This window comes from Gavialis gangeticus, unplaced genomic scaffold, assembly GCF_001723915.1.
Source record: "Gavialis gangeticus isolate Ggan-Ray unplaced genomic scaffold, GavGan_comp1, whole genome shotgun sequence".
Taxonomy (NCBI): domain Eukaryota; kingdom Metazoa; phylum Chordata; order Crocodylia; family Gavialidae; genus Gavialis; species Gavialis gangeticus.
The window spans coordinates 17,294,990-17,308,173 of NW_017729011.1; the positions used below are offsets into that span (position 1 = coordinate 17,294,990).

Here is a 13,184-nt window from a genome sequence, read left to right on the forward strand (position 1 = left end):
TCCCACTGCCCCAATCCCTCCTCTCTGTACCTCTATTTTATAGAAGAGCTCGGCATCCAGGAGAGTCAGCTGCTCAGCTATTTCATGACTATGGAAATCATGTAGGGTTCCTGGCCTGTGGAAGACAATGAGTGAAAGGTAATAACTAATGAAACCCTGATTCACCTTGGATCCTTTATATCATTTGCTTTAGTGAGCTTTCATTCCCTGTCAGGGAAGTCAATGGAACAGAGAGAAATCAAGTATGAGAGTGACCAGACCTCCTCTGTGTTAAATCACCTGCACATGAGTGTGTCCCCAAAAACAGCCACATTTCCACACTGGAAATGGACTAGACTTTTTATAAAAGATCATCCCTGCAGAGGAGAGGAGCACTACTATCCTGAGTGCACACAGCCAGTAGCACGACTTCCCTATGAACAGTAGGTTTCCATGTCATCATATTTACTGCACCCTTTCCACTTCCCTTTATCCTGCAGCTGTAAAATCTCAGGACCCCTGTCCTTTCAGGGAATTCTGCATGCAAGCCCTTCTGCTCCTCAAACAGAGCCAAGAACATGCTGTTTGCTCCTCTCCTCAGCTACAAGGAGCCGGACAAATTTTGCTCTCCAGCATTTGGAGTTGGGAGACCATTTACATGATGCCACAGGGCCTGAAATTCAACATGACAGGTCACTGCCTGGGTCAAGGCAGATGCGTGAAACATCCCCCTGCCTGAGGAAGCCAATGGGCCTGTTGCATTTTGGCCTCCTAGGCTTTGCTGCAAGAACTTGCAATATGCCACACTCATGCCTCCTTCCATCCATCTGTGTGAGAATTCTGACTTGTGCCCTCTCCCCTTGCACAACCGAAGAAGGACAGACACGTCCCTCTTCATTTGCTGAAGGCTCAGGTTATTTCACTGCCATACAGATAGTGTTCACATAGCTCCTGACCAGGAGCTCAATCTTTGAGTGCAGGTTTCACCAACAGCTCCCAAATCAGGCAGGCAAATTCAGGGCATGCCTAGGAAACCAAGACTGGATGGAAAGAGTACATATGTGTGAGGGGCTGGGCAGGCACAGGTAGGTGAAGATTGGTCACTGCGCTGAAATGAGGAGCAACATTCCTGTTGCTCCTGTTCAGAGCATGACACTGATTTTGCCCTGTCCTACGTGCAGCATGAGGACAGTCACCCCTCAGAGAGGGCTGCAACGGGACTCAAACACTGTCTCACCTGGCAGCCACCCCTCTGGCCGCGAGGGGTTTGATGGAGTTGGCGTATCTCAGCATTTTCTTCTGGTCGACCTTGTCCAGAATATTTTTTCGTAACACCCTAGCGAGGCTGAGCTCCCCGTTGCAGACTAACCGGAACACCAGTTCCATCAGCAGCTTCAGAATTTCTTCTGTCAACTCCACTAAACTGAGAAAGATGGGAAACGTAGGGGGTGGGTCAGACACAGGGCGCTGCAGACAACAATCCTCTTATCTACTTGCTGTAATAAATGCTTGCTACCTTTCATCAATGAGAAAAATCAGAAATCTGTATTGACGTTTAAGAATAAAATGATCAACATCTGCTGTGCCTCCCCAAAATGGACTCCTTATAATAGCTTGGTCTTTCCATTCAGCATGCTAAGCTTCCCCACACCCACAGTTCTGAGAAGCTGTCCTTGACATTTTCACTGGCAGGCTAGACATGTTGTCCACCTTCACTCACGATACTGCTATATGAACCAGACTCCTTTTGGAGACTGGAGCTCCTACAGCCCACTTGCTGGGCATTGCTCAGTGGTCTCTCATGATGTACAACCTGCTTCACCTCACCTTTTTCTCCCCTGCCCCAGTCTCTCCACAAGGGACCAAAGTCCTGAGCCAGTATCAAGCCTAGGACTCCTGCATGGCAGCAAAATAAGCCCACAGCTAAGGCAGAGAGAGGTACAATGAGAGGTGTTCTTAAAAATCTCTCCCTTGGACTCTGGCCTACAAGGCTGTTAGCTCAGTACACTGTCCAACAGCTTTGCCCACAAGCAGAATGGAACCCGTCACACATGCTCCTCCTCTTGTCAGCTCTTCTTCCTTTAAAAGATACCTATTTTATTGCTTATTTTTAAGTCAGAAAGAGACACTGAGAAAACACCTTGACACATTAAAGTCCCAGTGAAGGTGCCCCATGGCCAGCACAGAACTGGGGAAGGCCATTTCAGGTCTCCCACCACAGATCTGATATACATGATGCGGCATGTAGAAGTGGCACAGCTCTAGTCCTGCTACCTCTGTCAACCACCCCAAAACAAAGCAAGAGGGATGCTCACCACAGCTCATCCACCACTCGCACCAGCACGAAGAACGTGTTCTTGCTGACGCGCTTCTTAAACGTGTCTGGGAAGTGACAGAATTTCTCATACGTCAGTCATGAGTTAAAGAATAAACTCAGTAGAGCCAGGGCCACTGGTGGCACCTTTGATACGTGCCCTGATGCGTGTCCCCAAAGGAGCATTATGATCTGCCACGACTGAGGGCAGTGTTCAATTTCTGAGAGAGAAACACTAACAAGGCCCTGTACCGAGTAATACAGTCTGCAAATATGAGAAAGGGTCTTGTGGTTGCAGTAATAGATGGCGGAGATGATGTGCCCTGAAACCGTTACTTCTAAGGTGACAATTAAATAAGCTGTCAGAGTGCTAGCACTATCACAGCCCTTCAGCTAACTGCAGCATCTGGTCTCACTTGTAACAGCAGCTCTCAAGTCCCGATCCTTGTCTCTCATTCCCTCAGCAAGCAGCACTTCCATAAAATATGCACTCACTCCATCAGTTGCTAAGGATAACGGATATGGCGTGCAGACCTCCTAGTTTGCAGCTTGAAGAACAATGGCTGTAGTGATTACTACTAGGGAAATACCTCGAGGGCCAGCATGGGTCGAGAAGATTTCCAACATGCAAGGATGCGGCAAGGATCTAAACATAAACTAATTAAAGCAGACAGAGGGAGAGATATGGAGCCCAGAACTCCAAGCTCTGGCTACCTGTGCCCAGCACTTCCCCAGAGTGGGTATTTTCACTGCTGACTACAGCATAAGGAGAGGTTTTCTGTGTCCAATTAACAGTAATCACAGCAGGAGCAGACGGAATATCGTCTCTGCTGCAGATGGCAGCAATGAGCCGCAACTCCAGGAAGCTTGACAGGCTGCTTGGATGCAGAGCTACAAGACGGAAACCCGCAAGGCGTTTTCACTGCCTCTGTTGCAAAGTGTCGTAGCTCGGAGCTGGTGGCAAAGACAGAAGTTATGGGAAAGAAGCCAAGGGAAGGGAATTCTAGTCTTCAGTGCTCAACAGGGAACACTCTGTGGACATGGCAGCAAACATGACTGCCGGCCTACCTTCTAGTAGGTAAAGGGCCATAGATACAGTACCCGGAATCAGCCTCACATCTTGGAACTAGAACACAAAGGGGACGTTCTCTTGCATTCTGCCCTTCTTGGTAGTGAGAGAGTGGTGGAAATAGTGACAGGCCTGAGCAATCCTCCTTAGAGCTGCTCACAGAGGTACAATGAACCCTCACAACATCTCTAGGAAGGCAAGTCATTATTGTGGTTACATTCCGCAGGATGGGAGCTGAGGCACAGATGGTGACTGATGAGCTCAAAATGATGCAGCGACTCAGAGCTAGGATCAGAACCCCACTCTGAGCCCAGCTCCAGTGAATGATAAACCACTTGGCCTTGATTTATAACCACAGGCTGGTGGAAGGCAGAGGTGAAGAAATAAGGCTTTAAATAAGGAGTCAACAAGCTGCATACCACCCACAGGGGTGAATATCTGACACATTGCCTTGCCAGCATGGCTCTGATTAAGTCTTGCCCCCACCCTTCTCTTTGAAGTGTCAGGCACACTGCTCCCAACTCAGGAGGGGTCAGGAGCATCCCACATTTGAAAGGATATCTGTACTGCAGCTTCTTGATGAGCTCTTCAGGGGTAATGAATGTCCTGTAGGTTGTCAAAAACGCTTCGCAGTACAGCACCAGATCTGAAGGGAAAGACAATAACACCTCAGTCAACTCTGGGTTCAGAAGGGAGCATTCTCTGTCGTGAACCCAGCGTCTTTATCAAGGGGAAATAAATAGGTAACGAGTAGGAAAATTTCTATAAAAGCAAATTGATATCCAGCTTTGTGGGAACACTGTTTTCTTATTTCTTACCAGCAGGGGAATTTTTACGCCTAACAGCAATTCAATTCCCCTTACCTGCTTGCTCTGACTCCCAACTGTGATGCTGGGAGCCTGGTTTTAAATTACCATCTTAAGGGTCTGTAATAACAAGGATTGCAAACACTGCTCTGCAGACTGGTGATACTTTAAAGAAAAGAGTTGCTTACTGGCTTCACTGTACTCACTACTTATAAGTTCAGCATGCAGAAAGATGGACTATTTCCAACAAGAGAGAGAGTTCCCGTCACTGCCAGCACTGGCAAAAGGGTGTCAGAGACTAATCCTTAGGATGCACTGGCAGGTCACCAAGGGCACTGGCCAAAAAGGACCACCACAGCAGCTTTGTCCACGCTCCAGGGAGCAGGACAGGGAAGCTGAAGTTTGTTGGAGATGCTGGAAAAGCAAGTCAAAGAAAAACGGTCAGGAAAGGTATCCAGAAATGAGGGTGAGAAACCGATCTGCGAAGTGTGGACTGTGATGTCCTTTCATTTGGCGGGGGCAAGAAGCGGGGAGGGAAAGAGATTCAACAGTGAGCCCAGTGAATAGTCCTTCCTTCTTTAAACATGGGCAAAATTAGTTGGATGGTCTCAGCCAAAACAACCACGCTGGCCTCACTAATGTCTTTGGATTCACAGTGGCTGCAACAGGAAAAAGAGGTTTTAGGTTAGAACTGACATAGGCTGGCAAAGCCATTTGGGTCTGGGGGTCAAGACTGGTTCCTGCGGGGCATAGCTGAGGCGCATTAGCAGAGCTGTGCGGGGAGACTTCTACACATCTGCCCACACTACACAAATGCAGGCCATGCCTCAAGCCAGAAACTTCAGCCCCAGTCACTTGTTCATGTGAATAACCTCAATATGTTTGGCCCAGGGGGAATGAAGTACAACAATCAGGTTTTTCTGTCTGCAGCGTGTCACTTGGCAGAAGTCTCACACAGACAGCTCCAAAGAGCTGCTGCTAAAACAGAGGAAAGCCACTGTCTTTTAATTAAAGATGATCAGATGTAAACTCTAAAGCAGGGCAGATGGGTACATATGTCAGAGGTGAGCAGTGTGCCTCGCTTGGCTGTAATCCTCCCTGTGCAGCAAGCCTGCACTTAGTTGGCTGCAGACTGGACTCCGAAAGACCATGAGAGTCCTCTCATCCCTTATTCCACTTTGCTCTGGTACTGACACCGAAACAGATGAGGAGCACTGCTCCTTAGGGCAAGGCACTGTATTCATCCTGGGTCCTCTGCCCAAGAGACAATGGGAGGTAATACAGCTGGGTCTGCTCTGCCACTCAGGCTGGCCAAGAAATGTATCTTTAAAGAAAAGCCTCTTAAACATCCCCCTCTGTGCAGCTGGGCCAACTGATCTGCAAGCCCTGAATTCTTCTCATTGCAAGCTTAAGTCGTTAACGTTTTCCATCTCCCAAACACCAGGGTGGCATAGCACAAATTCCTCTCTGCCACCAGCTTGGCACAGCACAGGGGGGTGAGGTCTGATGATTCTTACAATAAATAAACTGCACGCATCTGTCCTTTCCCCACACTTGAGACAACTGCTATTAGGAGATGATGTTGCTGCCTACTTTTATCATGTGCAAGTTTGTGTATTATCAGGCTCCCTGGAGCCCTCACCAATGCATGTGGTTCCTTCAGGTTTCTCCATTTTCACCTCCTAGATGCATCCCTCTAGAAATTAACTCTCTGAAAAATGGAAATGCTGTGAAAGAGGCTATTCCTCTAGCTCCAAGGAAGAGCAGGGCTAAGATGGAGCCCATAAGCAATCCATTCCACTTTTCCATTGTTTTCCTCTGCTCTACAAAATAAGGGGAATGCTTCTAGAGGGAGAAGGTTCACTACACTTGTTGCCATGGGCTGGTCAACAGACACAAATGCTTACTGGTATAGTAGAGAAAAGAGGTCCGTTCAAAATGGACAAGGATTAAGGCTTTTGGTAAGAGGGCTGAGCAGTCCATTGGGTTGGTGCACTGGCTAGACGACCAGTTGATTGAGACCATCAACAAAAGAGCATTTAGATGTCATCTCCAGCAGTGCTGAAAAGTGTACTCTAGTTACAGGTCTGGAAGAAGTGCTGCCCTCTGTGTGGCTGGGCTGGGATTGGAGAATTAATTAACGAACCATTATAATTTGTGTAGCAAATAGGATGGTTAAGGCTTAATCTCTTAAATCTTTTCATACAGGATCACAGATATGCAGTTCTAGGAACCTGAATAAAGAGAAGAAAGTCTCCTTCCAGCCTGCTGCTCTTGTGCGTGACAAAGAACAGTTGCGTGGGAAGGGGCTGGCAGTGCCAGAGCCTCAGGGCTGGAACAGGAAGTGGTGTTGCAGGTCAAAACTGGTCTGCACCAGGCAAATGGTACAGGGAAGCACTGCCCAGTGCCCACACACGCTGTGCCTGGCTCACCCCAGTGACACCACTTCCTTTACTTCCCACTACTAAATTCACTCCATCCCAATGTAGAACTGAAGGCAGCGGCATAAGACAGTGCATGCTAGACTCTGAAAATTCAGTCCATGGAGCACTGTGCCCTCAATAACAATTATTCTTCTCCAGCCCAATGGGATTCCTCAGCAGGCAAAGAGATGCCATGGGAAGGCAGGCACTAGCTGTATCACCAGGCTTTGCCCTACAGTTTTTCGTCTCTGGGCACAGAAGGGTTAAAAACCTCACTGCCATGGAATTGAATGTACAAGAGCTTATCTGGCTTATCTCTTTCTCAAAGATAAGCATAGTCCCCTTTGCAATAAGGCACATTAAGGCAGTGCTCTGTCTTGTCCATATCTGCATATAATGACATAACACAATAGTTTATACACTGCTGAGCTTCACCGGGTTCCCAGAAGTGTGCCACACCAGGCTGCCCACGCCCCTCAGCTTACACCAATCCACACACAGTACCTTTCCGGTCAGTCTCAGTTGCATGTACTAGCAAGATATCCCCGGACCCCCCACGAACATCTGGCCCATCGTCGCCCTGCAACGAGAGTAGACACAAGTTATAGCTTAGGCTCCTTTCGGTACAGCCCAATTCCTTTGCACCTAAAATGCAGCACTAACTAGTATGGTCCACCTCACTCTGCAGAGAACGAGCTGAGACAGGTTCATGAATCAGACCCATCCTGGGACCAAGTGGGAGAGCTCTGTTGCCCATACAGAGGAACCTAAACCTGACTTTGGATCACGCTGTAAAGGCACAAGGAGCAGAAATGCTGACAACTATTCCAGAGATCACGAAAGGCAGCAACAGACTGTAACACGTTAACACAGACCTTGCTGGTTATAGGATGAAGGCTGCGCATTCAGCCTTAGCTCTGGCATTTCCAATTCTGGAACTTTTAATTGCAAGTCTTTACTAACAGTTTAGCAAGTTGAGCTTCCCAAGGCTTTTTTCCCCTCCTTTCTTTTTAGGGTGGAGAAAGGAGGGAAACTCAGAAGGTGCTTCAGTATCTGTAATTTCAAAACTCAGTTGGCTCAAAAAACCCCTCAAATGGAGTGTGTCAAATTTAATTTTCTGGAACTATTTGGCCAAGTGTTGCTATTATTGATCAAATCTAGAGGCCAGGAATAGAACCCAGGAAACTGAGCTAGCAAGTGTCATACCCCCCCGCACACATATCCTGGACCCTTCATCACTATACCAAAGCATCCTCTCCCTATATTATAAATTCAGGGCACAGCATGCTACTGAAACATGTGAAATTACATTATTTTTGAGAGTTTTCCACCCTTCAGGTATAATATCCCTGCAAAGAGAGACTAGAATAGTGCCTAGCTCCTTGCAGTATTTCTCTATGCAAACTTGTGATTTTTCAGGTGAACTGTTGGCAAGGCCCACAAAGTACCACTTAAAGAATGAATGATAGCTTCTAGCGCTCTCCTGCTGACCTCAGTTCTTCAAAGAGCACTCCTATAAGTTCCGGCAAATGATATATTGTCTCCATTTTCCAGACTGGCCCTTGATAGTCTGAAAGCTTCAAAGACCTTGTGTGTTCCTTCAAGCTCTGTTAGAGACAGCTTGGGCTGGAATATCATCAAGTGAGCAAAGAGGTCTGGAAGTGCACAGAGGGTCAGACAGAGCCATTTCTCAAATGCAGGGACAGCCACTTTGCTGAATAGCTTGCTCACACTTTTGAGGCCTTTTAGACATTTGGAATCTGAAAGCATTCCTGGAACAGCATTCCCCATCCTTCAGGTTTGAAAGGCAGCAGCAATAATCTGTGCTCAGTTTCTCATACTGAGACTCTCAGCTATCACACCTGAGATGCTGCGGCATGCTGGTGGTGGAGAGTATGAGGACAGGGCAGTCTTAAGAGAGAGAGTGCCCAGGCTTTAATAAACTTTTGGTTCAATAATGTTCCATTTTTGTGCTGGGGTCTCATCTGCTTTCAAGACAATTTATGCACCTGAAGCTGCATGCAACTGCTCTGTAACTCCATTTTCTTATTAACTCGTACACAGGCTGCTCATTTGATTCTCTGTCTCTGCACTCATGGTCGATCAGGCTTTATCAAAGCACAAACTGAGAAGCATGAAAGTGACTCTTTGAGGCACGTACCTCCTGCTTCAGTGTTAGCCTTGCCATAATTTCATTGTGGTCAATCAGGGACAGCTCATCTACCTCCTCCTCCAACTGTGACGATTCCAAGGCATCTGGTGACATCTGCTGCCTGGAAGACAAGCAAGGAACCATCAGTGTCCTGCCCCACACGAGCAGGGAAGCAGTGTTTAGGCCTTTGCTACAAAGATCAGAGGGTGGGGCAAGTCTGAGACTCCCAAAGACAGGGGTGCCCTCTACAACTGAACCCGAGTGTCTAGGTCTAAGGTCATTGCTTTGTGCATCCCTAGGAAAGGAGACATGATTGAGATGAACCGTTCAGGAACTGAATGCTTATCTGGCTGCATTCCTGGCTAACAGGATTGTGCTGCATGAAGCATGAATGCACCTTTCAGCATCTCCTCATATTGTTTGCTCACTCATGTACAGCACAAGAACCATGAAGCTAAGTGATTCTGTCAACTTAGGGATGTTGGAGAAGAAATTCTGCATAACTAGAGCCTCCCCTTGGATGGTTTCTAAGTGCAGTGACCAAGGCCCTCATCTCCTCTTCTCTTTGTACATTGTAGGCTTTACGCCCGCCCAGGTACTTTGTATCTCTGGATGTGTGGAAGGGGCCAAAGGGGACATTCTTGGGTCCTGGCACCCCTCCCCTCAAACAGCTAGGACTAGACACTGTCAGTGTTGGACTAAAGAACTAGATGGACTAGCAACTAGCATGGCAGTTCTTGGGCTCGCTGAGTTAGTTAAATTGCCCAGCACGGCTTATATTCTCTTCAGTTAGTCCTGTGTTCCCCCTAATCTTGAGTAACATAACAGGCCAACAGCCATGATGGTGTCTAGCCAGCTGGAGGCAAAACATGAAATAACATAGGACTAGTTTGGGAGTGGTAAGGGTAAAAATCACACTGTGGATGCTCTGCTGTCTTGCGGAGCAGGGGGAGCTCTACATGATGGTCAAGCCCACCTCTCACCACCGTCTCGGCTTTCCTTCCCAGTGGCACTGCTATTTGAAGTGGAGTCTTTGGAGTGGCCGTCTTTGACAGCAGGAGATTCCTGGGAAGAGAAAGAAACCTTTGATCACTACATAGGATCCCTGCGTTGCAGCTGGTCTCGCACTCACAGCCTTGCTGCCTCTACAAAGCCCTTTATTGTCAATTCCTATGGAGCAATTAGAAGGTGATGCGAGTCAATGCCATGGGCCAGGACCGTGTGGAACTTAATTAGGCAGGAAATTTGGAAGCATCTCTGGAGACTTTAATGTAATTATTATTGTTTGCTTTTGAGGCTGTGAAATGATGCTGAACGTTATATAATGCACAAGTCAGCTGTCAGCATGCATCTTACACAAACCTTCCCTCAACCTTTTTAATCAGCCCTTGCAGTTGAAATGCACTTGCCTTATGTTGAGCTACGTGTATTCTACACCAGCTCTAAACATCCCCGTTCAAGTCCAGTTCCCCTACTAATTCCTCCCCACATACAGCTGCCCCACAAAGTCCAGCCTGTCAGAGTATGTGGCTTTAATAATGGCCTCCCCTTCCCTGCCTCTTTTCTCTCCGAGGAGTTTAGACAGTGACACAATGCTTCCACATTGTGATGCACTGCTGTGGAAATGATGCTAATCTAAGAAAGCAGAACAATCTGAACATTCGGCATGTAACAGCAGGTAGAGAGTTCAAAGGAAAAAAAAACACACAGCATCTTACATTAGCCATTTATTAAGGAGGAAAACGACCATGAATGACAAACGAGAGCATTAACCCTACAGTGCTGTAGATTATTGCTATTTAAAACCCTTCCAAGTGATCTTTGGATGTTCAACACACCAAACCTAGAGAACTCATGCCACCTTTCTACAATTCAGATTCAGCCTTGAAAATGTACCACTGAGTCTGGCCTTCTGAAGTACCTACAGCATTTTGCTGAGCTATGTGCAGTGAAAAATGCTGTCAAGTCCTTGATTTTCAAAGGTAAGAACTAACTCAACTATCTACAAGAGCAGAAGATACCCAGATCTATCTACTGAAGAGACCAGAGAGGAGCCCCATCTCTTGAGGCATATAGAAGTCAACTAGTAAAAGCACTCACAGGCACCTGCCCGCTGCAGGAAATGACTAACATATGCTCTGTGCAGAGGAGAAGGGAACAATCTGTGTCTATAAGGTTTAATATGGGATGCCCAAGGTGACAGCACTTTATAAACACAAGGCTCAATTAAAAAAAATAAAGCCAACGCAGTTATAAATAGAAGCACCTAACTAGCACTGATAAGGCTGCTGCACAGCTCCCAGATTGTAGCTTTCTGGAAAAAACACTCTCCTGCAAGAAGCTCTAGACAAATAGCAAAGCACATGGAAGAGCTCAGAAAGAAATGCAGCCCCTGTGTTCTTAACATGTTCACTACAACCTCCAAAGCTAAGCAAGTGCCATCCACTCCTCATCCAAATCAAGACTCCCCTGCACACAGAAAACCAAGGATGGGCAAGCAGCAAAGGGGTCTGTTCACTGGAAGAAACGTGGAACCTCTACAATATGCAGGAAAGGCTTATGAGCGTGTTGTCCCCGGTGTGAATCGCATGCACTGAGCAGCCCCTTCCCAGTGTTTGGCCTTCTCCAGGTTACTTACTCCTTCAGAGAGAGGGAGTTCCCCGTTGCTTTGGCCAGAGGAATACAGATTGACGTATTCACCCTCACCAGCATCCTCACTGGCGTTTTCACTCTACGGGAAACAGGACGAAAGGAAATAGGTGACCATGCCCCGTGCCCAGCACTCAGTGTTAGAAATGTGTGCAAGTGAACATGCCTGGCCAGTGCCCGGAACGGAGGATCTGTCAGCACCTGCTGCAACCTGACTGGGAACCTTGGCTTGGATGGGAGGCTGGTACCACTGTCCGTTGGCTCTGTGTTTTCACTGAGATTATTATTTTCCAATTCATGAGGACTATCCAGAAGACCCTGAGCAGAAGAGCAGAGCCAACTGCTTTCTGATGGCTAGCCATAGGCTCAAAGTGAGACTGCAACATAGCAAAACACAAAGGCAGACTTCAGAGATACAGATGTTGAATCCTTAAAGCTTCAAACAAAAAATCCCAACTGTGCCACAGCAGAACCTAGCTACCATGATCTACAGCCCAGCCACAGTCAACGTGGCTAAGTTTTGTAGTAAAGAGGAGACTGCACTGTGCTCTCAAACCAGGCTACGCAACTTGGAAACGTCATTACAGACACAGGTGAGACCCTACCTACAATACAAGACTCAGTCAGACTGGAGGCTACTGTACCCTGAATAGCATCCTGCCACCACTAGACTAATGAAGCAGAACCTGAAAACTGGTTTTGCAATGACTTGACAATCCCTGAATTAAGGAACGTGTCCCCTGCTCCAAACGGTTGAGCACTCCTTGCGGGCACTGTGTTGACTGTTTCGACTTCATCAGTTTTTGGGGCAGGAAACACAGAATCCTGAATTCTGGTCTTCCCAGGCCTGTGAAGGAGGAACTGCTCTGAAAATAATTTGTTCAAAAGTGCAGCTACAATGTGCAAACCTGCACATTCAACAGATTTAGGAACTAAAACTCATGACACCCACCCTGTTTGGGCAGTTGTATCAGCTTATTGGACTAGTATCTCTGAATGAGCTAAGCAGTTCTGCGTGCTGACACGTCCCCTTCAACAGCAAGCCCTCTCGCCAGCAGTGGACCTCAGGCATCTTGCAAAAGGAAGGCCAGCATTTAAATCCTCAAGTCAGCAGCAGGCTATGCACAGATGCATGGGAGAGGCAGGCAGTTATATCACACTGATAACTGGAGCAGAGGCTCACTGCAAAGGCAGGGGCAGAGTGTCTGGAGCAGCTGTGACAAAAGCCCAACATAATCCATGACAGAGCATGGACCAGTGCTCAGAAACCAACATCTTGCACAACTTTTTCTTAAAAATCTCTGCCTTTCCCTTCCTCCAACTTACACCACAACGTTTTGAGACAAATCCAGGAATTTCTCGGCCTTCCTCATCCACCCCCACTGTATCTTAGAGTGAGAGTGTCCTGGGAGTGCTAATGCTGCAACCTGCTTCTGTTCGTTGCTGCTTGTGACCTGTCACTCAACTAGAAAATGGTCTCGCTGCTCACACCACACACAAGCCGGTTCAGGTCACACGTGGGTTATGCTAAAACGGGCATTAATACAAGAGACATTATTTAAAAAAAAAACACAGCCTTGTGTTAAGGTGTATTATCTCTTTGGTTATTCTCACCGAAGACGTCTGGAGAGAATCAGTGAAAGAGGTTTCAGAAGGAAGGCAGACAGGAGCATTCCCGTTAAAGCTGCTCTCCTGAGAAGAGGAGTTTGGCACATCCACAGTGCTTGGTGACTGGCTGGCTGTGGTTGGCACCGCTAGGTCAGAGCTCTGAGATGGATGGACAGGTGGAAAA

At 47.3% G+C, this 13,184-nt stretch overlaps 1 protein-coding gene across 1 annotated transcript in view; it reads right to left on the minus strand.

The window, feature by feature from the left end:
• Nucleotides 1–13,184, minus strand: part of RAPGEF1 (Rap guanine nucleotide exchange factor 1) — an 80,721-nt gene that overhangs the window by 10,958 nt on the left and 56,579 nt on the right. The window contains exons 11-17 of the mRNA XM_019510300.1: nt 9,720–9,808; nt 8,753–8,864; nt 7,096–7,171; nt 3,924–4,008; nt 2,295–2,387; nt 1,217–1,402; nt 31–115 (exon numbers count right to left, since the gene is read on the minus strand). Of these exons, the coding sequence (XP_019365845.1) occupies nt 31–115; nt 1,217–1,402; nt 2,295–2,387; nt 3,924–4,008; nt 7,096–7,171; nt 8,753–8,864; nt 9,720–9,808 (726 nt within the window). The remainder of the gene's footprint in view (nt 1–30; nt 116–1,216; nt 1,403–2,294; nt 2,388–3,923; nt 4,009–7,095; nt 7,172–8,752; nt 8,865–9,719; nt 9,809–13,184) is intronic.